This window comes from Filicampus tigris, chromosome 13, assembly GCF_054856515.1.
Source record: "Filicampus tigris isolate MCC_2025a chromosome 13, RoL_Ftig_1.0, whole genome shotgun sequence".
In the NCBI taxonomy this organism is placed as follows: Eukaryota; Metazoa; Chordata; class Actinopteri; order Syngnathiformes; family Syngnathidae; genus Filicampus; species Filicampus tigris.
In genome coordinates, this window is record NC_141229.1 from 4,192,483 (window position 1) to 4,218,478 (window position 25,996).

The 25,996-nt window shown below is 43.4% G+C and overlaps 1 protein-coding gene across 4 annotated transcripts in view; it reads right to left on the reverse strand.

Moving 5' to 3' along the window:
* Positions 1-96: 96 nt before the first annotated feature.
* The window catches only part of LOC147137219 (nardilysin-like), a 107,761-nt gene continuing 81,861 nt past the window's right edge, over positions 97-25,996 (reverse strand). For 3 of the 4 annotated variants that reach the window (XM_086048884.1, XM_086048885.1, XM_086048883.1), the window contains 31 exons: positions 24,092-24,574; positions 22,833-23,076; positions 21,759-21,840; positions 19,851-20,004; positions 19,009-19,082; positions 18,832-18,927; positions 18,622-18,744; positions 17,229-17,286; positions 16,852-16,925; positions 16,675-16,744; positions 15,512-15,589; positions 13,729-13,854; positions 13,372-13,425; positions 12,889-12,943; positions 12,713-12,817; positions 11,587-11,710; positions 10,607-10,693; positions 7,386-7,505; positions 7,208-7,259; positions 6,973-7,123; positions 5,813-5,940; positions 5,573-5,735; positions 4,642-4,673; positions 4,371-4,509; positions 3,738-3,785; positions 2,486-2,538; positions 2,282-2,365; positions 1,489-1,579; positions 1,201-1,317; positions 589-678; positions 97-409 (listed from right to left, as the gene is read on the reverse strand). In XM_086048884.1, the coding sequence (XP_085905010.1) occupies positions 194-409; positions 589-678; positions 1,201-1,317; positions 1,489-1,579; positions 2,282-2,365; positions 2,486-2,538; positions 3,738-3,785; positions 4,371-4,509; positions 4,642-4,673; positions 5,573-5,735; positions 5,813-5,940; positions 6,973-7,123; positions 7,208-7,259; positions 7,386-7,505; positions 10,607-10,693; positions 11,587-11,710; positions 12,713-12,817; positions 12,889-12,943; positions 13,372-13,425; positions 13,729-13,854; positions 15,512-15,589; positions 16,675-16,744; positions 16,852-16,925; positions 17,229-17,286; positions 18,622-18,744; positions 18,832-18,927; positions 19,009-19,082; positions 19,851-20,004; positions 21,759-21,840; positions 22,833-23,076; positions 24,092-24,483 (3,480 nt within the window). In that variant the 5' untranslated portion in view covers positions 24,484-24,574 and the 3' untranslated portion in view covers positions 97-193. Of the gene's footprint in view, positions 410-588; positions 679-1,200; positions 1,318-1,488; positions 1,580-2,281; positions 2,366-2,485; positions 2,539-3,737; positions 3,786-4,370; positions 4,510-4,641; positions 4,674-5,572; positions 5,736-5,812; positions 5,941-6,972; positions 7,124-7,207; positions 7,260-7,385; positions 7,506-10,606; positions 10,694-11,586; positions 11,711-12,712; positions 12,818-12,888; positions 12,944-13,371; positions 13,426-13,728; positions 13,855-15,511; positions 15,590-16,674; positions 16,745-16,851; positions 16,926-17,228; positions 17,287-18,621; positions 18,745-18,831; positions 18,928-19,008; positions 19,083-19,850; positions 20,005-21,758; positions 21,841-22,832; positions 23,077-23,168; positions 23,223-24,091; positions 24,575-25,996 lie in introns of those variants that run through there. The other variant, XM_086048886.1, reaches the window with a different exon arrangement.

Genomic DNA, 25,996 nt, shown 5'->3' on the forward strand with positions numbered 1-25,996 from the left:
TTGCAGCTAGCACAGAAATGCTAAAGATGGGCTAGTTGGGGAGTCACTCCGCTGGAATTAAAAGTTAGATGATACACCCCACTGCATACACACAGGTTCAATATGCAAAAATGATTCCTTTATTAAGTCGCACTCATCACTTGAAAGCATTCCTTTGCACGCGTCATTCCACAGCAAAAAGCCGGCCAGTTCACTAGTAACCACCGCTATAGGGAAAGAGGGACAGCTCTCGAATGAACGCACTGATGTCCATGATGGCGGTGGCGCCCGCCATCTTGGCCGAGGGCGCCAGGAAGGTGAGCCTGGACACCTCGCCGTAAGCTGAGCCGCCCTCGCCCTTTGCGGGGTGTCCCCCCGCCTGGTCGTCGTCGTCGTCGTCGTCGCCCTCCTCGGCACCGAAGCCCACCACCTGTCCGGAGGGAGAAAGAGCGGTACGGTTGTGCTCGGCGATGAAGTGATTGGAAGCAATTGGTTAAACTCAGAAATAAATAAATAAATAAATAAATAAATTAAATAAAAATGCTATTTTTTATTACCGCCATATTACCTAACCGTGGCGAGCGGGGAGAAAGCGAGAAGGTGTCTTACGTGAACGCTGAGTTTGCGGCTGTTGGGTCCTCGATGGTCGCCGTACCAGGAGAGCAGTTCGCTGCGGCTCATCTGCTTCAAGGCCTTGATCTAAACACAAGAGGGAAAAGAATCTCACATGAAAATTCTTGTTCTAAGATGCGGGGGTGGGGGGAAAGCTGTTTATCATCGGGGTGTGCAGGTCTTCAATAACAGACGATTCGATAAAAATAAAAAAAAAGAAGTGTGACGATTCACTTTGATTCAGTGGGATTCCGATTCAATATGGTACGGCTCAGTTCAGAGGGTATGACGCAATGAGTTTTTTGTTGCCATTTTACATCGATATGAATAAACTTGTCAATACTGTAAATGCATGTAAAGTGGAACGATTCCATCTGATTTGATTCAATGCACCTGTTAAAACCGATTTTCCGATTCAAATCGTTTTTGGTGACACCCCGAGAATATGGCTCTCAATTTTATGAGTCAATCTTGGAATAAAATAAATTATCGTTTTTATGAAGATTTAAGGTGTAATATGTTGAGAAAAAAAATAGAATTAGGAGGAAAATTAAATCCACCTCCAGGATTTAGTGGGCCGGTGTGTGTGCGTGCGCGCGTGCGCGTCACCTCTCTGTTGAGTCGGTCAAACACGTATTGCTGTGTGACCACCTCGGCCCAGTTTCTGTCCACCTCCTCGCCCAGGTGTGTGTCCTCAGACTCCTTCAGCTTCATCAGAGTGCTCACCTGCAACACACGGAGTGAGAGAGAAACACACACACACACACATAACAGAGAGACACAGACACACACACACACACACAGGAATTATAAAAGACTCTTTCATATTATGACTGACAGCTTTGAGAAAGTTTGTGGGTAGGAATGATTGACTCGCGCGTACGCACGCACGCACACCTGAGTGTCGAAGGCCTCGTCGGTCAGCGCGCCGAGCGTCTCTCCAAACGAAGCGAGGAACTCTTCAATCTTTAACTCGGCCAGCTCCGTACTGAGAGCACACGGTTCACAATTCACATTCATTGGCTTTTTTGTTGCTGTTGTTTTTCTGCACACATTGACGGGCTTCACTTTGGATTTGTAAAATTGTGTTGTATTGTATTGTATAAGTCAACCCAAACATATTTTTTTCCAAGAATATGTTCTATGCAAGCCCACGAGTTGAAACAGTGCATTCTGACAAAAGTGTTAATCCGCTCGTTTTTAGCCATCTCCGGGGGCGGCCATTTTGTCACTTCCGTCGACTGAAAATGACATCACAGCTGCTCAGTGAGTAGTTGTGATGTCATTTTCAGTCGACGGAAGTGACAAAATGGCCGCCCCCTTGAGATGGCAAAAAACGGGTGGATTTTGCTGCTTAACTCATATTGCACAAAGGCAATATTAGTCAAAATTCCGTGTTTCAACCAGTGGGCCTGCCGGGAATATATTCCTGAAAAAAATATATTCCCCTATAACATAACATTCAAGGAGTTGTCACTGGTTCTGATCATCTTAGCATCCGCAGCTATTTACACTCTATATCTGATGGGCAAGGTTGGGGGGGGGGCTTACTTCACAAATGTATTCCTATACAATTACTAGCTACCTTTTAAAAACGTAGTGAGTAATCTAATCCAAGTACCATCTGACAAAAGTTGCCATTCAACTGTGGTGAACAGAACGGAAACGTGCCGCCAGCCAGCCAACTCACTTGAACTTGGAGGCCTGCGTTTGCACTGTGATGGAGAAACCCAGAACGCCCGAAGTGTTTCTGCAGGCGGGGTAGACGTGGTACCTGCACGGTTCGAAACGACAACAACAACAACAACCAAAATGGAAATATGAGAGAAAGCCGATGAGAGAAGCTTCAAAGTCATGTTGTTCCACGAGGGGAATGACAAAATCAGGGACACACCCCAGTGTCTCTTTGGTGCGAAGGAAGTCAAAACAAGGCTCCTCCATAAGCATCTGAAAGAAAACAATATAATGCATAAGTACCACTTTAACCCTGCAGGATCTATGATGGCCAATTGTGTCAATCTTGATTTCGTGTTTTTTTTTTTTTTTTCAGCCATTATAACGGCGTTTATGCAAATGTGACGGGTGTGGGGTTTTGCCAACGGTAATTTGGTTTTTTTCACCTTTCAGCTCTTTAAAGCCGAAGTCAACCTAAACATTTTTTTCAAGCAGGCCCACTAGTAGAAACACGGCATTCTGATTCTTGATTTGATTTGCGTTTGTGGAATATAAGTTAAGCAGCAAAATGCACTCGTTTTGAGCCATCTCTGGGGGCGGCCATTTTGTCACTTCCGTCGACTGAAAATGACATCACTCACGACTGCTCACAACGACCAATCACGGCTGACCTGTTTTCTGAATCTGAGTCGTGATTGGTCGTTGTGAGCAGTCGTGATGTCATTTTCAGTCGACAGGAGTGACAAAATGGCCGCTCCCAGAAATGGCTAAAAACAAGTGGATTAACTCTTATTCCACAAACGCAATATTTATCAGAATGCACTGTTTCAACTAGTGGGCTTGCATAGAACATATTCTTGGAAAAAAAATGTTTGCGTTGACTTCCACTTTAAATATATGGCGACGAGCGTCGCTGGTCACAGGCTAGCTTGCGTGCTAACAGCGTTCCGGCACGCCTCTCGGCTAGCAGGCGGGTCCGCGCCTTCACTGTGTTGTACTTCCCCCAAAAATCAGGAATCCTTTGGCACATGTTTTCAGCAATTACCTTCAAATGTGTCTTATGTATGAAACCAATGTCTAAATTTGTTCTACGCGGAATGTCATGTGACCAAATTCAGAAAACAAGTTAGCGGGCTTCCTGGGTGTGCTACGATAATTAGCATAACAACGGATTGATGACATGATGGTTGAACTGATGAGTCGAACTTGCTAAAATTTTCCTTTCTTTAGGGCTGGTGTCTGGAGATAAAAGTGATCTTATATCGTTTATTTATACAAATATGACATGTTATACTGTATTCACGCAGGAAGGAAGCCTAAACATTGGATATTGTTGTCTTTGGTAGCGCTTCAAGACATCTTGTACATAACAAAAGGCCTTTGTCACAGTCTCCTCCTACAAATACGTAAAGGGTTGGTAAAATCTAACAAGCACAATGATTTTGAAAAATAATACAAAAATGATGACTCACCACTAAGAGTTCCACCAGCGTGTGCTCCCTCAAGTCTTTGGATCCAGACTATCACATTTCAAACAGATGATTAATATTATTCTTCAGCTGTTTAAAAAAAAAAATATTCTTTTCTACTAGAGGTTAAAAATCATCATGACTTTCAGTTTAATTACACTTCATAAAATCTGTTATTTCTTCACATTCACTTTTTTTTGTATTTGCTTATATTTGACAACACGGTATTTTGGTAAACAGAACACATGAACAAAAAAAAACAAAAAATGGAGGTCTGAAACAGATGAATGGCATTTCATTTGATTTGAATGGGGAAAACCCGTCAACTTGGTTTTAAGTTCCCGTGAACAGTAACACTGCTATATTAAAAAACAAATATGATTTGAATATCGCTGGCATTGAGCCAAATATTTCCGCACCAAATCTCTACTACAGTTCAGTAGTCCACACGTGAGGGTGTGATTTTTCGAACATTTTTGCCCAATTTTAAATGTTGAAAAGGTCTTGCGCTCCTTGACAATGTCATGTGAATGGTTGAGCAAACGTCTCCTGAAAAAGTGATGATTTTGGAGGTACAAGTATTGTGGAGGGGTCCACTATTGGAATAATAGCACTTATCGTTTTTTATTTGTGTACCTGGTAGTAGACTGTGACCTCGGAGTTGGCGTCTCCCTTGTTCAGAGACTTGACTTTACAGATGTGATGCTGCCTCGGCAGCTCCACCACGCGGAACATCACCGGCACCTCCACTGGCAGCTTGGAGAACTGCAGCTTGCTAAGGAGGAGGAGGAAGGGGAGAGGCGGATGATGGAGTCCTCATGTGAGACTGAGGCAAATGACAGTGAGCGTGGTGTCCAATTGAGGTGGTCATTAGGGGAGCGCGTTTGGAAGGTGGCGGCTGACTCACTCCGTCACATACTGCAGGAAGCCTCGCGACTCCTGTGGCGCAAACACAAAAAGCGCAAAAGCACCAAGTTACTAATGCCTGACATCAAACTGATACAGTAGAAACACTAACATCCACAAACATTTCTTAAAGGATTTTTTTACGGGATCGTTTTTTTCCTGTTGCAAACACTTCGATGAATCGACAGCTAATCGATAATCAAAATAATTGATCATTACTTTTGATCATCAATTGTTCAGATAGCTTTTTTAATTTGAATTTCTCCAACTGTTCTGAATTTCGACCTCTCAAGAGTAAATGCCCGATTTGCGTAGTCCTCCGTGAAAGCAGACTGATTACCGTATCTTTGTGTTGAATTCAAATAAAACAATTTACTTTGGAAAACAATGATCAAGATCAGTGCCCCATTTTCTGACATTTACGACCCAAACCAGTAACTTCATCATAATTAATTTATTTGTGCCTTTTCTGCATTGTCAATTTGGAATAATGTCCTGTTTTTGAATAAAGGGATGGAAATGAGAGCTTTTAAAAAACTTCATTAACCAATTCGTTGATTAACAAATTAATCGTTTTTTTTGCAGCCCTAAATTGGAGGGTGCAAAATGAGGCAACAATTTTTTTCCGACAAATGATTTTAATCATGTACTACTGTCAAGTCATGCAGACAAACTGATCCTTAAACAGCAAACTTTTCTCATGTTGTTATTATTGGTAGTTGTGTACAAATTGATGTGGAAAAATAAATGTGTTCCATATCGGCGTAAGGCTGTAACATAACAAAATGTGGGAAAATTGAAGTGCTGTGAATATAAAGGCTCCTCTCTCCCATCTGCAGTTGAATAGTTTTGAGTATTTCTTTCCATGTCCTTTTTTTTTTTTGTATCGACGTAAATGAAGTGAAACGTAATCGCGGAGGCGTGGCACCCACTTCACTGCTGAAGTTGCCCTGCACCAGACCCTCGGCGTACAGCTCGGCCTTGAACCTTCGGCCGAAGTCCGTCAGCTCGTCGCTGTCGAGGCCGGCCACCAGCGCCTGGTACTTGTCCACCATGGACCAGCGGCCGTGCTCCAAGATCAACAAGCGCACGTCCCTGAAACAGGAGGATCCCATTGTGACACAATCGGGCCACCAGAGGGCAGCAAAGCACTGGGCGCGTAAAGCACCGACTTGTTCAGCTTGGCGGGCTTGATGAGGATGTTGAAGTAGGTTTTTTTTAGCTGCTCCGAGAACATGCTGAAGACGTCTGGAGGGGCCTTGAAGTTAGCCAGGTGGTCAATGATCAGGCGGAACAGAAGCTACGTAAGATGAGGAAAGCCAGATGGACACAGTAAATAGTGGTAAACACTCACCATTAGGTACACCAATTTTTTTTTAATTTTTGCCATGATAAGGACGTTAATTAAATCATATCATTCAAGTGTGTCAAAAGTAGTTCCAAATGTGTCTTTAGATTGATGTTCCACTTTGCCTGCCTGAAACCCCGACTGAAGTTGTGTGCGATACAGCAAACGCTAGGGCTGTGCAATCAATCGGAATTCAATTACAATGACGATTATTACACTCCACGATTACAAGATTGGCATGATTGTAAAAAAACGATTATTAATACAATAATTTACATTTATATCCAACACACTGTTTGTTTACACGAAGAAATCATGCATTTTGCAACTTTTGTGTTTTAATTCTATCATTAATTTTCTAAATTTTGTTTGGTCCAAAAAAAAAAAAAAAAAAAAACGGAAAAAAAAGGAAATGTATTTGCCTTTATATTTCTTACGTTAAAATTTTTTCGTGTTTTGTAACAAAAAATTAGAATAATCGTGATTTCATTTATCACCCAAATAATCGTGCTTAATATTTTTTTTCCCCATAATCGAGCAGCCCCAGTAAACGCCCGGTGTATGCTAAAGCTAAACCGAGCCAAGCGTTACCTGGCGTCTTACGAAATAATACGTACACGATGCTGGTGTGCTCTTCCCGGTGATTACGTCTCAAAGCAAACTAGGTAGACAGGCTTGCATTTTAGAACATCTAAACCGCTTCCTATTTGTGATGATATTCATAACAGAGACGATCCAGTGGAAGGGCAGCCAAGGAATGTGTGCCATCTAGTGGTGAATGGTGCTATGACAACATAGAACTACAGTAGAGACAACAGGTTAAAATTTCCAAACCCCGCAAATGAAAATCTATTTGACCAAAATTGTATTGATAAACAAATAAATAAATACAACAAAATGAATCGAGGGGGCCACCCAAGACTGTCGGCGGTCCGCGAGTCGCCGCCGCCTGAACCGACCCATCTCGCTCACTCGCTGACTCACGGGCAATTTGTCGTCAAATCCTTTGACCTTGATCACCAGGCCGTGCTCGCCCGCCGTCAGTTTATACTCCAGCTGGGCCACCTCGGCCTCATAAGCGGGCTCGGCCAGATTGTGGCCCAGGATGTTGACCAGCAGGTCGAACAGCACCACGCTGCAACGCAGGGAAGCGACGCGTGCAATAAAGGCAAGAGAGGTGCGTGTAAAAATGTCTGCCCGTGAAGGTGACTGCACTTACTTCTTAGCAGACTGCTGGATTACAGGAGAGATGAGGTGAAATCGAATGTAGGCTGCAGAAGACCATTATAATAATCGTCATAAAAAAAAAATAAAAAAAAAAATCCACTTCTGCCCCGGAGTGGATCATGGAATTTTGTCAAATGGCTAATCCTCGTCGGAGTGATGACGACACACACCTTTCAGAGTTTTGAATTTGTTATCTTTCTTGTACCACAGGCAGCCTCTGTCGCTGTTGGTGATGCGCACTGGGAACTCTGTGTCGGGGCAGTCCGAAGGCTTGAGGGTGAAGTTGGAGGCTGACAAAAAAAAAAAAAAAAAAAAAAAAAAGAAGAAAATATGTAAATATAAAGCTGAAGTCTACCCAAACATATTTTTTTCAAGAATATGTTCCCAGCAGGCCCACTAGTTGAAACGCGGCATTCTGACTCATTTTGCGTTTGTGGAATAAATGTTAATGCACTCGTTTTTAGCCATCTCCGGGGGCGGCCATTTTGTCTTCTGTCGACTGAAAATGACATCGCAACCGCTCACGACAACCAATCACGGCTGACCTGTTTTCTGAAGCTGAGCCGTGATTGGTCGTTACCTGAGCCCTGTGAAGTTGTGATGTCATCTTCAGTCGACAGAAGTGACAAAATGGCCGCCCCCAGAGATGGCTGGATTAATAACTCTTATTCCACAAACAAAATATTTATTAGAATGCCTTGTTTCAACAAGTGGGCTTGCATAGAACATATTCTTGAAAAAAAAATGTTGGCGTTGACTTCCCCTTTAAGTACAACATCTCCATTTGGAAAGTTAGTTATGGTTTTGTGGACCACTTAAAGATCCTCTCTAATGGTCCAACATTGGCACTTATTTTATAGTTCTGGATTTAAAAATTAAATGTGGTGAAAAAAAACCCCAAAACCGACCCAATAGTCATCTTTTTTTCTTATAGTTTTAAGCAGATTTTGGAATAGCGACATTTCGCTCCAAAACGGTGTGAATCTGATGACATCGGCAGCAGAACGACGCCGGCCCAGTTTCCCTTTTCGCTCGTTGCATGGTTGGTTGTTATTTCTTACATTTGAAGAATTATCAAAAACAAGCGAGAGGAGTGTCACTTGTGGTGACCATTTCAATGATTTTGAGCGTTTTGGTCGCCCTTTGGAATGAAATGGCTTTTGTTACCCAAGAGTGATGGCTCGTTTTCCCTCTTCACTTGCGTCGCTGCCTTTTTTCAATGTCGAAGCGTCCTTGAAAGTTGCTACATCGTTCTCTTTTATTAATGTTATTAAAGGAAAAAAAACAAACCCCGACGTGAGAGAAAATGAAAGGTAAAGCTGCTCATTTCCTCTCTTTTTGTGAGCGCCATATGGGGAGGGTGATCGTTACACGTTTTAGACGGCAGTAATTGTCTCCATTTTTTTGCCGATATCACACCGAGTCGTTGCGGGCGGGATCAATTTTGCCGATGAAAAAGCGGCATTCCGTACGCAATTAGTTGCTTACAGATTGCTCCAAATATGGATTGATATTGTTAAAAATGAATGTCAGTTTCGTTTTTCTGAGCAAAAAAAAAAAAACAAAAACAAAGTGAGCTCGTTAGTCGAAAACCATCTCGACGCCACGGGCCCTTTAAAGACCGTGCTTCAATTTAAAGATTATATTTGTTTCTTAAGACCTCCGACTTTGTGCGCCACAGACTCGAGGAAAACAAAAAAAGCGTCATTGAATAAAGAGACGGCTATGTTCATTTGTTAGCGTCGGTGCAACAATAGCGGAATTGCGATGGGGGGGGGAAAAAAAGTGTATATGTAAAAAGAGCTTGTTTCATACAGTTAAAGTTGAAAGTCAGAAACATAATTACGCCGGAATTATATCGGAGATAACGGCGAGGGGGGTGGTGGGGGGGTGAACGCTAATATGCTCCCCGTGTGATTAGCACGGCGGGCCCCGCCTGAATTGGAGCTTAGCAACATAAAGGATAACTTCACCAATGAAAGCCGCAGCAATAACACCTCTTATTAGAGGCCTGATGATCAACCGGGGAACGTTATAATGACGGATGGAACGCGCTTGCTTCTTCAACCAATTACCAGTTTCCTCCGAAAAATACCATCGGTTAAAATGCTCACTAATGCGGCGTTTGTTGGACAAAAATGGACGCCTATCTTTATGGATGTCGATTGTTGTGAATCTCCCCCAAAAGGGCTTCGTCCTTTCAAGCAGCTAAAGTTGAACATTAGAAGATGAGAAACAGCGCGGTCATAAAGGGTTGATGGGAGGCGGTCAGTGTCGACGCTCGGCGGCAAAATGTTGGGCATAACTGGCCGCGCTGTGCCTGGAGATTAGCCTGCTATTACCTGGGGGGGGGGGGGGGGGGGGGTGACGGGATTGATTCCTCGCGTTGCGCCAATTGCGGCAAGCAAACTGCCGCGGAATGTTCGGAAATGCTCCGCGTGGAAGGAAAAAAAATAAAATAAAAAATAAAAAGACTTTTTCCTTTCTCGCCGCTCTAAAACACAAATGTAACATTGCAGGAGTGTCAGGCCGGGCCGCAGGCCTCTCGCTCACGTTTGCGGCACGAAACTAATATCGGCAACAATATTAGTTTCCGATTCCGATTCCGATGCGTCACTACATTGGCTTCCATTTTATAGTCCATGTAAAACACATGTAAAAAATAAATAAATATGTAAATTTAAAGCGGGAGTCAACGCAAAAATTTTTTTCAAGAATATGTTCTATGTAAACCCACTATTTGAAACAAGGCGTTCTGATAAATTTGGGGTTTGTGGAAGAAGTGTTAATCCACTCGTTTTTAGCCGTGTCTGCGGGGGCGGCCATTTTGTCATTTCTGTCGACTGAAAATGACGTCACAGCTGCTCACAACGACCAATCGCGGCTGACCTGCTTTCTGAATCTGAGCCGTGATTGGTCGTTGTGAGCAGTTCGTGATGTCATTTTAAGTCGACAGAAGACAAAATGGCCGCCCCCAGACTTGGCTAAAAATGAGTGCATTAACACTTATTTCACGAACGCAAAATTTATCAGAATGCCCCTGTTTCAACTAAGCGGCCTTGCATAGAACATATTCATGAAAAAAAAAAAATGTGTTGACTTCCACTTTAAATTTACATATTTATTTATTTCTTACATGTGTTTTACATGGACTATAAAATGGAAGCCAATGTAGTGACGCATCGGAATCGGAATCGAATCAAACCGTGGGCCTCTGAATCGGGATTAAATCGCATCGTGGGCCTCTGAATCGGAATCGTGAGATACATATAGATTCCCAACCCCGCTAAATAGCGTCAGCCAGTCTGCTTTTTGTGTGACACTTGATAAAAAATAAATAAATAAATAAATAAATAAAAATGGAGAATTTTGAGCGTGGCCAGTCACCCACCAATGAACCTGTTCTCCGCAGGAAGGAAAAGCTCGCTGCTCAGCTCCAAATTTCCCGTCCAACGCGACATCCACTCCGCTTGGATGTCTGCGAGCAGAGAAGGCACAAACGTCAGGCACATCCAACTTGCGTCTCACACCTATCAGAACGCCATCGACGAGCATCACAGAAGGCCGGTTTAGTCCATTTTTCAAAAGGAAGACGACGCTGCGTGCGTGTGTGCGGCTTTTTTTTTTTTTGTAATCGCAATATAATGTCATTGAAGCGACAGAGAGAAATGGCTTGAGTGCTTCACGATGGGGTGAACGTTGCCGCAGGTAAAGAGGAAAAGACAATGTATTCATGTGTGTTGAGCGACCACGCGCCAAGGTTATGATAGTTAAAACGTAATGGAACAAAACGACAGACTCAACTAAAATAATATCAAAATATCACACATGAGCTTTCGGAGGCTCGTTTCAGTATTACTGGATTGTGAATCCAGACAGAAGAAGGAAGGTCAAACAGTTGTTTGAGAAGTGTGGTTTGATTTACACAATTCTTAACTCATTCACTGCCAGACATTTTCAGATCCTCTTTTACCCTCAGGTTTGGAAAAAAAATTGAAATAAATTCCTGGGATTGAAGGACCGTACTGTGAAAAGACATATAAATTCGTCTTTGGCAGTGAATGAGTTGATAACTTTTTTTTTTTTTTCCAGGTACTTGACAAATACTCCATGTAAAAAAACAACAACGCTAAAACTAATAAAAGCAAAATCAAGCATTCCCGAAAAAAATAAAAATGACAAAACTTGCTTTAAAAACTAATTAAAACTCACTTGAATCCAATAAAAAAAAGTAACTGAATCTAAAAAAAAAAAAAAAAAAAAAAAAAAAGTGAAAATGAAATGAAATAAAAAAATATAATGAAAAATCCTAAACTATTATTACCCTGCCACAAACACGCGCGCACACGCCAACGCTAACAACACACTCACCCTCCACGCTGTATTGTGTTCCGAACCACTTCTCCCTGAGGGGACAGCGGCCCTCGTGTTCTGGCGACAGCAGCATCAGGTTGGCTTTCTCGGGGGTGAGCAGGGACAGCGCTGCACCAATCACCTGCGCGCACACACGGGCAACACATTTCCTTCTGTCAGCGTCCAAATGTGTTTCTTTATGCAGGAACAATCTCACAGAGGAGAAAGGGGAGGGGGGGTTGAGGGGAGGGGGGGGGTGCAAGTGCAAAGCTTCCATCTCACTTTCCGCACAAAGCAATCGGCGCCATATAAACAGACAATGAAATGACTGACAGAATAGAGGGGCGGGAAACAATGAATCGTGTTACTTCATTACATAAATCAAACACTTGAATGTACAATAACGCGATAACGCAAAAGCGTGACGAACTGACCCCCCGTGATATTATCTATAATTGCCTATATAACTTAAGTGTGGAGTCGACACCCTGGGCTGCCGCTCTAGGGATTTACCGATGGATCAAAAATCGATTCGCCCCGATTAATCGAAAATCGAGTTGATTAAATTCAGCTGGAAAATGATGCCTTGAAAGGTTTTTTCATTCCAGATGCATAGCACATTTGGTAGATCAAATGTTGCTTTTGCGCCAAACATCATTGCGTACTGCGTTTGTGGATGGCTGCGCAACCAGAGGCAAGCATGGTAGCAATTTTTTAAAAATCGAATCGAAAATCGGCAACTGAAAATCGAATCGAATCGGGGCTTGAGTGAATCGTTACATCCCTACTGCCTTCCATGATTATTGGCAGCCCTGATTAAGAGGAAAACCTTTAATTCAAGTGCATTTATTCAGTGGGGGGGGGGAAATCCCTTTGAAACTGAATTTCAATCACTAGCTTTGAATCATTGCACTGGAAAACTGAATCTGCATTGTACAAATTAAATTGGAATTTATTGGTCTATTTATGACTTTATTTTATTATTATTTATGACTTATTATTTATTACTAAACAAAATTTAGAATTATGAAATGATGTATCTTGCTCAAGGGAACTTCGGCATGGTCACAGAAATCATGGCAATTTCAGCGGCATCTCAAATTCAATGTGGAAAAAAAAAATAATTAAAAAAATGAAATGCCACCTCGCAACTGAAGTCAAACATCAGCTGGTCGCCAGTCAGCAAGTCCTCCTTGGGGAACAGCTGCATGTTCTCACAGATGTCCTCCACATATTCGATGGGGTCACTCTGAAAAAGGACAACTGGGATCATTATTAGTTTACGGAATGGCGCGGTGCCAGAATGACGCGGGCCGCTACCTCCTCCTGATAGCGGAATTCGTTGGCCTCGATCTTCTGAATCTCTTCGTAAATCCTGACGACAAAAAATATTTAGAGCAGTAAAAAAAAAAAAAAAATTTTATCGGAGCACACAATTCCTAACCGGATGCACGGCAAAAATGCCATTTTAGATATGGATAAAATACGTCCAAAATAAATGCTCTCAATACTTTTCATTTTTCATAACACTGTTTCCCCCCCCATCTATAAAAACTACCATTCAAAGATGGCACAAAACTGCTGAACATAAAACAAACATGAAGCACAAGACCTTTTTTTTTTTTTTTTAAATCAACTGACTAAAGATGCTGTTTCCTATGAGAAGAATTTATGGAACAAAGACCTCAGTATCTAATGCACTAGAAATAAGCATGGCTAGCTTGCGTACTACTCTGGCTGGCATTACAAATGGCAACCGTAGTGTGTGTGTGTGCGTGCGTGTGTGTGCGCTTATGTTTTTGCCTTTTCTGAGGTCCAAGGATCTGCAGCATCTGGAGGTACTGCAACACAATGTGGGTCACCTGCAGAAATTGAAATAAAAACACGCACATAATGATTTGGCGATACATATTTGATGGATGTGGGTGCATGCACAAAGTAAACGGCGTCCTCGAGGCCGTGGCAACGCTTCAAGAGCAGTTATTTTCCAATCAGACAGTCCTCCAAAAATCGGCCCCTTTGCTGCATGGCTGCCTGGTTAGCCAGCGTTGCCGTGGAAACTGATAGCACTGCGCTCTTCCCTGAAATAACCCTGTTGTATATATCAATGAGGCAAATACTGGAGCAAAACAGAAGGGGGGGGGGAGATAGGGGGGGCAGGTCACCTGGTAGAAGTTCCGGCAACCTTCGTCGGTGAGCGTGATGGAGATGGAGAAGATGGAGTAGGTGGTGTTCTGGTCAAAGCCGCTTTCGCTGTTGCCTCCGAAGAGAGCGAGAGCCCAGCACCTGCAGTCGTGCACATCGAAGAACACAAATCCCATTGATTAACATTGTCTTTTTTTTTGGGGGGCAAATTTCGTAACTCCTCATGCGCTTCAAACGAACTGTCAACGGTTCTTATGTTGTTGTGTACTTGTACTTTTGAGGTTCATGTTGGCTTTCATTTCAATTCAGTGAACATACACGGCATAATCGGCGACCTATTTCCCTATGTGACGTAACGATGGCTACAGAAGTTGGTCTTTTTTTTTGGGGGGGGTGATATTGCTGAGCACGGATTCACGTGAAATTGAACGCTACTATGTTTCGGTTCTGAAGCGCATATACAGTACCTAAATTGTAACCGTGCAGGGGTGGAAGAAAATGTACGTGGACAACTCTACTTCACGATTGTTTCGATATTTTGGATTTCATGGACATTAAGCCTTTTCCTCTCACGGTAAGGCTTGACGTTGCTTACCGTCAGGAAAAACGGCGGCGATCAATCGTCGCCAAAATGATTGTGGACTTCTGCAAGTCGGGCCCACTTCAACCTCTCAAATGATCAGAACGATAGTTTAGATTTTATGGACTTTAAGCGTTTCCTTCATTCGACGATGTAGCGAGCGTAGACATTGACCGGAAAATATTGGGGCGATTCTTTTTAGTATATGCAGCGGTTGACGTCGGCATAAATGGAAACGTTCGCATATTTTGTCACTTCTGTCGACTGAAAATGACATCACAGTTGCTCACGTAACGACCAATCACCGGCCGACCTGTTTTCTGAATCTGAGCCGTGATTGGTCGTTGCGAGCAGTTGTGATGTCATTTTCAGGCGCCAGTAGTGACAAAATGGCCGCCCCCCCAGAGACGGCTGGATTAACTCTTATTCCACAAACGCAATATTTATCAGAAAGCCTTGTGTCAACTAGTGAGCCTGCATAGAACATATTCTTGAAAAAAAAAACAAAAAAAAAAACGTTTGGTTTGACTTCCATTTTAAGCTTTTTATACGGAGAGGAAAACACTTCAACCTGTGAGTCTCAGTTTTGCCATTCAAAATCTTTCGATGAGGCGCAAAATACAAATTCTGATCGTGAGCCGTGATGCCTTCTTTCCACTTTAGTAAAGAGGACCTTCGTTCTCCGCGATGGATACGACTGACTGATCGAAAATACGGAGTGGAAAAAAAAAAAGAAAAAAAAAAAAAATGAAAAGGACACGAGGCTTCATTGCCTCCCGGGCCCAAATAACCACTGAGGGGGCACTTTACGCCGCACCCCACTTAACACGGCAAACCACTCGAGCGGCTTTGAGCGCTCTCCAAGTCGTCCGCTGTCGTCATTCATCAAGCGCGGGAAACAAAGCGTCCGGAACGTTCCAGCCGAGCCGCTGAGTGCTGTCGACACGAGGGAGGGCGTTTATTGGAGGGGCTCTTTGTATTGTGAGATGACTGAGAGAGGCTTTTTTTTTTTTTTTTTTTTTAGTCAATGGCTTGGCCACTTAGTAACAAGAGGCTGAGAAGCTCTTGTTAAAAAAAATAAAAATAAAAATAACGGCCTGTGTGTGTGTGTGTGTGTGTGTGCCCCCCCCCCCCTCCCCCCAAAGTAAATTGAAAACCTTTAAATTGGGTTTTATTTGGAGGGCTTTCACACGAGAAAAGCAAAGCGAAACGACTCACTTCCTTCTGAGCATCGAGAGGATGCTTCCCGGGCCTTCGTGGCCAATCAGCCACGATATGTAGTGGAGAGGCTTCACTCTGCAAAAAGGAAAAACATTGTTAGGACGAGAAAATCGAATCCCCTCAAGACAACGGGGGTGTTGCATTCGTGTGCTGCCTTCTATTGATAGAAGCCCGCTGTTATATTTGCGTCTTTGCTGCACCAAAAATCGTCATGTGTTGAAAAAAAAAAAAAAAAAAAAAAAAAAGCCAAACATGTTTCAGGCCCCTTTAGCGCTTTGTGCCACTGCTGGGTCACTATTAAAGATGTGGTGTGAAATCCCAAATCAATTGGTGCTTTGAGATGTAGCATGCAGACACAAATGAAAAACTGTATTTGTACCACTACTGTGACTCAGTGAAATGCTGTAAGATTCGTCGTTTCTGAGGGTTAAAAAAAATATATGACTGCGAGTTTTGTTATACTACCTGTCTACGTGTGTTTCCCCGCCATTTGTGTTCAAATCTCTGTTGCGTGAAAGGTTCTAAAACCGTGACTATGGATGCTAACCAATTAGCACGTCAATGGCATTTTTCCATTATACGGTGTGCTAGCGTTAAAGCGGAAGTCAACCCAAACATATTTTTTTCAAGAATATGTTCTATGCAAGCCCACTAGTTGAAACAAGGCATTCTGACAAATATTTCGTTTGTGGAATAAGAGTTAATTCGCTCGTTTTTAGCCATCTCTGGGGGCGGCCATTTTGTCACTTCTGTCGACTGAAAATGACATCACAACTGCTCACAACGACCAATGACGGCTCAGATTCAGAAAACGGGTCAGCCGTGATTGGTCGTTGTGAGCAGTTGTGATGTCATTTTCAGTCGACAGAAGTGACAAAATGGCCGCCCCCAGAGATGACTAAAAACGAGTGCATTTTGCTGCATAAATCTTATTCCACAAATGCAATATTTATCAGAATTCCGTGTTTCAACTAGTGGGCCTGCTGGGAACATATTCTGGGAAAAAAATATGTTTGGGTTGACTCCCTCTTTAAGTTTGGGGGGCCGTTCTAAGCACAATCGCCTTTGTTTTATGTTTAGTTTGACAGTAAACTTCAGCTGGGAGTGGATTTTAACGCAACCTTTGGTCCGTTTGGGAATCGCTGCTCCAGAGCGCTCACCTGTAGTGCTTTTCTTGAGGGGGGAGCGCCCAGGTGATATTCAAGGCATGCACCTTCCGAACGGGGATGACTACAAGCGACACAAAAACAACCGCGCTGCAGCGACCATGTCACGTGTTCCACTTGGACAAAAACACACCACCTCAGATTTCGAGGGTCCCAACGCCATCGTTGTACCTCTGTAAAGTTTGTTGAAAGACGGCGTGTCGAAGGGATCCGGCATGTCGGAGAAGTCCGGCTTGGGAAGGCCACTGCGGACGGAAATCAGGACATAAATAACAAAGCGAAATACACGTTTAAAAATAATAATAAGGAATTAAAGTTTCCGCAAAGGCGGAAATGAAATTTTGACACACCGCGTCCATGTGTGTTGATTAAAAGTCCCACGCCATCAAATTCAAACTTAAGGAATTGTCTACACGTCCCCGGAGTTTTGTCATTGAAAACGCAAAACTACGGCCACAATTTTTGCACTGCACCCACGTGGGGGGAGGGACTAAAGTCAACTAAAATGAATTTTCAAGTAACACTAAGCCACTTTGATCAACACTCACTTGTTGGGCACCCTGCTGAAGATCTCCCGCACCCACGTCTCCAGCGTGTCCAGTTTCTCTGCAACACATTTAACAAGTGTGTCAGTCACTCACAGATTTTTGGGTGGAACCAATCATCCGTTATTTGCTGCGACACTCACCTATCTTCTGTTGATTTGTGCAGGCAAAAGCTACATCAAATATAAATATTAGGGCTGCAACCATCGATTATTTTACACAATTGATTCGTAAGTCTGCTGATAATTTTGCCAATTAATCAGGGAGAAAAAAAAAAGATTTTGATCGGACACGTGTGGAGTTAATCCCCCGATATTTGCTCAAATCTGTGAGATTAGAAAAACCAATTCTGCAAACACCATGATTTGGGATTTTTTAAATTTTTTTATTTTTTATTTTTTTGGGGGGGCCGACAAATGTCAACACGAGTCATCATCGGACTCCTCCGCAGCCGTTAATGAGCCGCCTGATATTTCCTGCGAGAGCGCGGCAAGACCCGACGATGACATCACCGGGATGAAGGCGGCGACCCGAGGCGAGCTGCGAATAATTAGCCACGCTCGGCCGGAGACGGACACGTGGAGCGGCTCCTCATTAGAGCTTTGCGGCTTCATTAGTAGTCAATTAAATCGCCGGATTGCTCGTTAAAAGAGTTCTGTCAATCTGCCCACCAGCGGCTTGTTGACTGATGCCGCGCGTGGATCACGGCCGAGCGAAACTTCCAGCGTCCAAAACGGGTTTGGCCGAGACCTGACCTTGTGAAAACCGCACTGTTCGATTTTGACGGGAAAATCGGTTTTGATTTAAAAGACGCGAGTGCGGCGAATTCAATCGAATCATTCCACGTCAAAATACTGTATACAGTAAGTATTCTCTAGTACGGAATCATATTTGCATCGTTCGATCTTTCCTCATAACAATTATTAATTATACAAGTCGTTCCGAGGCAGGCATTTTTATGCCGACCAATTTTTGTGGTCGACTTATTCAAGTTATCAGACTTTTTTTTTCTCCCTTGCCCTATATGGTGTAGGCTTTTGAAATAACAAATTTATTCAAATTACCTTTAATAATGGTATTTATTAGGGCGGGACCAATTTACTGGGTTGATATCTTTTTTTTTTTTTTTTTTTAAATAGTTCGAAATTGTTTTTTTTTTCTTTTTTTTTTTTTCTACACATTACAACAAAAGACAGCGATAGAAAAGATAGCGATAGAAAAGTCGGCTGCGTTCCATCCCACAACGGCGCAGACGCCCTCTTCTATTTTCACTATTCTAGCAAAAAAAAACAAAAAAAAACACCCACGCTTTAGACTGCGCTTTGCGCTCGACATGCGCTGGTCACGAAAACGGGTTCCCCGTTGCTTGGGCCCTACAAAGAAAGACTTTGCTTACCTCTAGACTGGACAGCCAGGGTCATGTAATGTGCAGAGTAGTGTCTCTCCCAGAAGGCTCGCAGTCGCTTGTACACGCTGATTTTCTTCTTCTTGGGCTCTTGCTTCAGAGTCTGCGCGTTCCCTGGCGACCAGTCCCATCACTCAAAATCAACAAATTGTCCCTGCCTTGGAACAAAGGAAAACATGGCGAGCATACCCGCCAACTCACCCCAGCAGAACTTGCCCATGGGGTGTCCCGGTTTGGCCAGACTGCCGAACAGCATCTCCTTCCTGTGCGAATCGGACGGCTTGGCCAGCTGGTATTCTGACGGGCGGCAGAGGGAAAGACTCAAGAAAGACAGCGGCGGTCTCGGGATGGAATCCGGACGCCAGCGAGCGGACTCACCGCTGTCGACGGCTTCCACCTCCCTGTCGATAGCATCTCGGATCATCAGGGGGCAGATGAAGAACTGAGCCCACCTAAAATAGAGGTCAAAGGGAAGAAAGCTTAGCCGCTTCCACACAAGAGATCTTGCCAAAATACCGCACCGGGGCGCTCTCCCGCTACCCGTTCAGGCAGCGCCGACCAGGTTGGTTTCCACAAAATGACGTCCAAACGTTGCGTTCGATTGCTCGAATCGCATGCGATCGACGAGTCTTCCGTCTTTTCAATGCAAAATAAATGCGCTGACTTTTGCTACCCATTTAGGCAGCCCCGACTAGATTACGGCAACCAAAACAAAGTCCCAAAGGACGGCCATGTTGCGCTAGTTTGATCAAATCCGGACTATTCTTACATCATTTGAATGCAAAAGTAAGAACTAACTAACTGTTTACTTTTGCAACCCGGCTAGGCAGCCGCCCAACAGATGAGCTGCCGCCAAAAAAAAAAACGAAATCCGTTTGCGGCTATGTTGCATTCCCTCCAATTCCTCAGCCATGCAAAAGTAATCCTTTCTCCTGCAACCCGTTTAAGCGGCAAACAAAGTTCGGTCAGCATAAACCGCGCGATAATTATGTCGGTTGCGTCGGGTCGATCAAATCCCAGCGGTTGGGCAACTGTCTTAATCAGGCCCATCGCGAAATAGCAGCGTTGGCCGCATCCCGTTTGAAGGCAGAAAAGGCAGGCGGCGGTGTTTTTAATCGCCTCGCACTTCAACCGGGCTACCCGTTTGGCTGCTTAAAATGTTATCCCGCTCAGCCACGCCGCTCCGCCACACAACAAAAGCACCTCTGATCCGCTCTCACCTGTCGAGCGCCTCTTTGAAGCTTCTCCTCTGCACGTCAAACTGGAAGACGGTCCTCTCGCAGTCGGTGGAGGCGTTGTCGCTGCCGCCGTGCTTCTTGAGAAAGGCATCAAAGCCGTTTTCCGAGGGGTACTTCTCACTGCCCATGAAAACCACTGGGCCGGCCGGGGTGGGAACAAAGCACGCGGTTCCAAAAATGTCAAAGATAAGTTTCGGCCTGGGCTCGCCACATTTTTTTTTTGTGGCGAAATTTTAACAGACGGTCCGAGTTAAATATGTCTTTTTATGGCGAGCGTGATTTTCGATTGGCCATCAAAAGATTTTTCGACGGGCCCATCAGTGATTGAGACAAACGATTTCGCTTCGGAGAGGAATCGGGAGTAAAAGGAGATTTAAAAGATGGGGGGGGCACCGCGTTTATTGCTCAGTTTCAAGTCAACGCAAACATTTTTTTTCCCCCAAGAATATGTTCTATGCAAGCCCGCTAGTTGAAACGGGGCATTCTGATAAACATTGCGTTTGTGGAATAAGTGTTAATCCTCTTGTTTTAACCATCCCTGGGGGCGGCCATTTTGTCTTCTGTCGACTGAAAATGACATCACAACTGCTCACAACGACCAATCACGGCTCACATTCAGAAAACAGGTCAGCCGTGATTGGTCCTTGTGAGCAGTCGTGATGTCATTTTTAGTCGACACAAGACAAAATGGCCGCCCCCAGAGAGGGCTAAAAACGAGTGCATTTTGCAGCTTAATTTATATTCCACAAACGCAAAATGAATCAGAATGCCGTGTTTCAACTAGTGGGCCTGCTGGGAACATACTCTTGAAAAAAATATGTTTGGGTTGACTTCTCTTTAAGTAAGCGCTTCAATATTATGCTTGAGATATTCTGGATTACAATTTGTCATTACAAAAATGACTCTTCCTCTAGTGGGGACCAGACAAGACAGCTCACTTTGATTCTTACGCTACAGTTGAGATATGAGTGATCCAACTGACTTTGAGCTGTAGGTCTCCATTTTTTATTTTTTATTTATTTACTTTTTCTTGGAACAAAATATTATATATAAAAATATATAAATAATTTGTTTTAGTTTAGTTTCTTATACTTGTAGTATTAGGTTTTTTGTCAACAGCAAACTTAAAAAAAAAGGTCACTAAGCAATGAGTAATAAAGTCAACTACAATTTTTAACAAAGTTTTGAACCTTCCTTCTTCTGTATGGATGGGCAGCAATACAGAAATAAATACCGCAAAGGGAGGTTTATTCTTTACGTTGATTCATATTTTTTTTTTTTTCATTTTATCACTTATTTCAAGGCATACACATTTTTCAACGTTTGAGTTAAGAAGAAGAAAATTGCTATGAATTCAATGTTAGAATTAGGCAAACAAAACAAAAATATTTAAATAATTTGTCAATGTGATGTTACTTTCTACTTTTGGAGAATTCTCCACACGTGTAAGTGAGGGGGGGGGGGGACTCACGTTAAAACGAAAGGCTTCGGGCATACACGAGAGAAAAAAAACGGTTGAGAACCACTGCTGTTGGGGGAAGCCCAATTTTCCTCGCAATTTTCTTGCAAACTTGTCTTCGAAAGCAACAAGTATTTTGATTTGGGCGTGGATTTGAATAACAACTAGAAGGGAGAAAGGGGCCAAAGCAAGTAAGCGCAGTGTCAAAGTAACTTCCGGAGGACGTTTAACAAGGGTTATCGTGCCCCTTCTGTTGTCTGCTTTTCCACGTCCAGCTTGGAGGCACAAACACGTATGGAGGGCGTCGCGCTCAAATTGAATCGGTGGTGGGTGAGCATGTAAAAGATGCCAGCGAATTAACCTTTGAGAGCGAACCCAACACGCACACAATCCTTCCCCATCCCTTCGCTGTAATTACTGTAATTACTCACTGTGTTCCAGAAAGTGGGCAAGGCCGGGGAGATCAGTGGGATCACTGAAGCTGCCCACTCCGACACACAGGGCGGCTGCAGACTGACACACACACACACACACACACACACATAATATATATATTAGGGATAGACCGATTATCGGCCGGGCCGATTATCGGTGCGATATTCAGTATGTTGACGAATATCGGTATCGGCCGTTTTAAAAACTCTGATGTCCGATAATAAACCAATTTAAAACTGTTAACTTCAAGGAAGTATTTATTTGAATTTTCAGTGAAGTTTATAAGAGATTCTACTGACCATGGGAACACTATGCACCTTTTATTTTTATTTGAAATCAATACAATATCTCTTTTTTGTTAGAATTTTACAACAAAGATGGCCACACTGGGAAACATTTATAATCATCAAAAAAAAAAAAAAAAAAAAAATTCAACATTGTGCAAATATTCAAAATTGTGCAATGAACATATGCTCCAAGACGATTAAACAAAGTTCAGAGTTTTATTTTTTTAATTTTGACGGCAATATTTGTCTTTAGTGAAAATGAAATAATCTGTTTCGGCCCTGAAAAAAAACATATCGGTCTATCTCTTTATTTATTTATATATATATATATATATATATACATATATATATATATATATATATATATATATATATATATATATATATATATAGATCCCCCCCCATTTCTCTCTCTCTCTCTCTCTCTCTCTCCCTCCCTTCCTCTCTCAGATCAAAATGATGGATATTTATAGTTGGTTTGATAAACGTAAAATGTAGTTTCAATTAGTTTTCATTTTATTAAAAGCACTCTCGCTTTGATTTGACTTTGTCCATGAAAATGTTTTTCGTGTGAGTTATTTCAGTGAGTTTTCTTAACTATAATAACCTTGGTGTGTGTGTATGTGTGTGTGGCTAAAACGGTTTAGGATGGGCTGCTTTACACCAGGGATTCCCACACTGCGGTGCTTGCATCGCCCTCCTGGGGGAGTCCAAGTTCAAGAGTGCAATGGTGGGCTACAAAATCATTTTAGCTTCAAATGAACACCATGAACGAGTGCGTACCTGCTTTTCTGCAGTCCCTCTCTTCTTCCTCCCCTCCCGGTCATCGTTGTCGTCGCCGCCCTCATCTGACTCCACCTTCGTTTCACCGCTGGAGTCATCTTCCTCCTCCTCATCCTCCTCTTCACCACCTTCCTCCTCCTCCTCCTCCTCCTCCTCTTCCTCTTCCTCGTCGTCTTCGGACATGGCCCGGCTGCTGAAGTCCGAGATGAGCAGAGCGCGCAGCCCGTTGTTGAGCACAATGTACCTGCAGAGAAAAGGCAGAGAATAATTGAGGCTTATTATATCTTTCCTCCACGCTTATAAGTCACCGTGCCTCAATTAAATCAGCAGGCGCACCTTACATTTGAAGAAATAAATGCCTCGCCTCAAATAGAGGCCTCCTTTTTAGCTCTGGAGGGGAAAAAAAAATACAGGTGGTGGTGTCACCCGGTGGAGGTAAATATCTTTAAAATGACATCTAGAACCACCAAGTCATGGTAGATGTTTTAACCACAACATTGTATCACCACCACCTTTTGAGCAGACGTTGCATCTGCAGCGCTGACATGTACAGTGGCGTTTGACAAGAGTGGTGGGACAGGCAACAAAGGATTACGCATACTAAGCTCGTGTTATTATATCGTTGCCGTCCGATGAAAAGCATTAAGAAATAAAATAAATAAATAATAAAATACAATAAAGTGATTCTCAACTAGTGGGTCGGGTGCTCCAAAAGTGAGTCGTGGAGCCATTTTGGGTGAGTCTTAGGGAGTAAAAAAAAATTACAGGACATCCTTGGTTTACAACAGCAACAATGTACAACATTTCAAGGTTACATATTGCTAGGTTACAGACAAAAGCACACACGTGCGTGCACATCCATTGCCTTGCACATGTATTCGTCAATTAATGCAATGGCATTGGTGCATGACATTGCCAAACACAAACACTCCTCACATATCTACAAAAAAACATTGCTATCTTTCAGAAGCCAATGCTAACTGTAATTGTTCATTTTTGTCTTAGTGTCTGTTTCGTGAACTCCTTTGTGTTGCTTTTTTCACGTATATGAAATGTGTTTAAGTGGGGCTTGACCGATACGCATGACGGCTGAGAGAATAATTTATATCTATATACATTTTTTTAAATATAAAATAAAATCAAGGCGCTACACCGATTTCTGACGGGGTTATGACCCCCTAAAGGCCCCCCCCATGTATCGCCGTCCCTGGTTGTGAGTGAGCGTGGAGTCCCCTGCTGCAGCTGACTTTCTATCTTACCTGTACTTTTTGGGATCACTTGGAGATTTGATGATATCCTCGTCTCCTTGGTTGTCGTGTCCAGTGTCCCCCTCGTCCTCCCGGCGCCCCTCTGGATCCCCAGCCGAGGCCCCCGTTTGGGGGCGCAGAGAGTCCGACGCCGGCGGGGCGTTTCTCGATTTGCCCGTCTGGGGCATGGTGGGGACTTTTAGTTGTTGTTGTTTTACGGTCACCGCCGTGGGCAGCCGAAAGCGAGCGGCGAGCGTGGACAAGCGGACAGCGCGCTGTCGCCGGTAATGTCCTCCTGCCCGTCCACGCAGCGTGTCAGCCAGCAGGCAGCGATGATGGAGAGTGCGTGTGGCACAAACGACACCGAGGAGAAAAGGATGCCGAGGCCACACACACACGGACATGCACACTAAACCAGACAGGCAGGCAGCAGCCTCACAATGCGTCTATTCACACACGCTCTCTGGTGCTTTCGCTTATTCAGCTGGATGTCAGCTAAAAAGAAAAGAGGGGGGAAAAAAATGCGTGACCCGGGGATTCTCTAGTTTACAAGCCGCACGCAAACACAACACGCGAGGTCGTTTAAAAAAAAAAAAAGTTCAAGGGGGCTACGGCGAACATCGATACGTTCGTTACACAACTCAACGACGAAGAAAAAAACATGTTAAGGAAGAGTGCTTTCTTTGCCTGTTACTTGGAAAGTTTGAATTCAATGGATGAACTGGCTGCCACTTTTAAGTTTACAGGCAAAGTTGAAAGTCGATACAAGATACCTTATTAGCTTCCTTGTTTGCTGTGAGGCACCGCCCCCCGCCATAGGGAGTCACTAAAGCGCTATACGATTGGCTGCCTGAAATCGCTACGTGCGGGCTTTTCCCACTTCACAACCCGGAAGTGAGGCATAAGGCAATGTAGTAAGTTACTAAAATTACTAAAAGACTGTATGCAAGAACAAGATTTTGGAAGAACTGACTGGTACAGCAACACATAACGACTGACAATATAAGAGTACTCAATCATAAATTATCCTCTGCGAATAACAACTAATATTAGTGCTGTACTGACGAGCTGAGAGGAGTTGCGACTTCTCAATGAACAGTACATCTGTCTGTCTGTCCGTCTTATTGGGCAGGCACACCAGAAAGATCAGCACAATGGCCATTCATTTGAAGCGGTTTCACAAAACTTTTGAATTCTTTTATTTCATAATACTTTTGTAATATTATGGAATTCTATTTTTACTATTTAAGCACGCGTTGCAACATTTGTTTCACTGGGAAAAGATTGTTCGAGATATGAGTGTTTTGCGTGTCAAGCGTGGTCGAGAAACAATTTCAACTCATATCTCAATGCACCCCTGTTTATATTTCTTACATGTCAATGGACGGGAGGGAAAATAAGCCGACTGAAGCAGTGTGCTGCGATTGGCCGATACTTCCAACTGAATGCAAAAATGAGCGCACAGTGATGGGCTGAAAGCTCAAACGGGCGTCTTTTCCCGCCTCATGACGTGAAAGCCTCACGCTGATTGGACCAAAGTAAGCCGGAGGGAACCATTAAGTGAACCACCTGTACGCGGAAGCATCTGCGTGCCATCTGTTTCTACACCATTACGAGACAGCGGGAGTGTTTCACCGGCCACTTGCCATCATCACTAACTGTTGTAAGTGTCCACAATAACCGTTTACAACCAAAAAGGATAACGGTAACTCACTGTGCTTTACATGACATCAAAGTAGGACATTTCAAAACAAACCAAAGGTGGGCGCCCAAGATAATGAAAGCAATTACAACTCCGACGCCACCTGCCAACAACTTCACAGAACCATCGAGTAAGTGTCATTCGGAAGAAGCTAACACCGTTATCTCGCTTAAACCGAACGCCGACGGAGATTCCATTGAATCGTCACTGGCGGC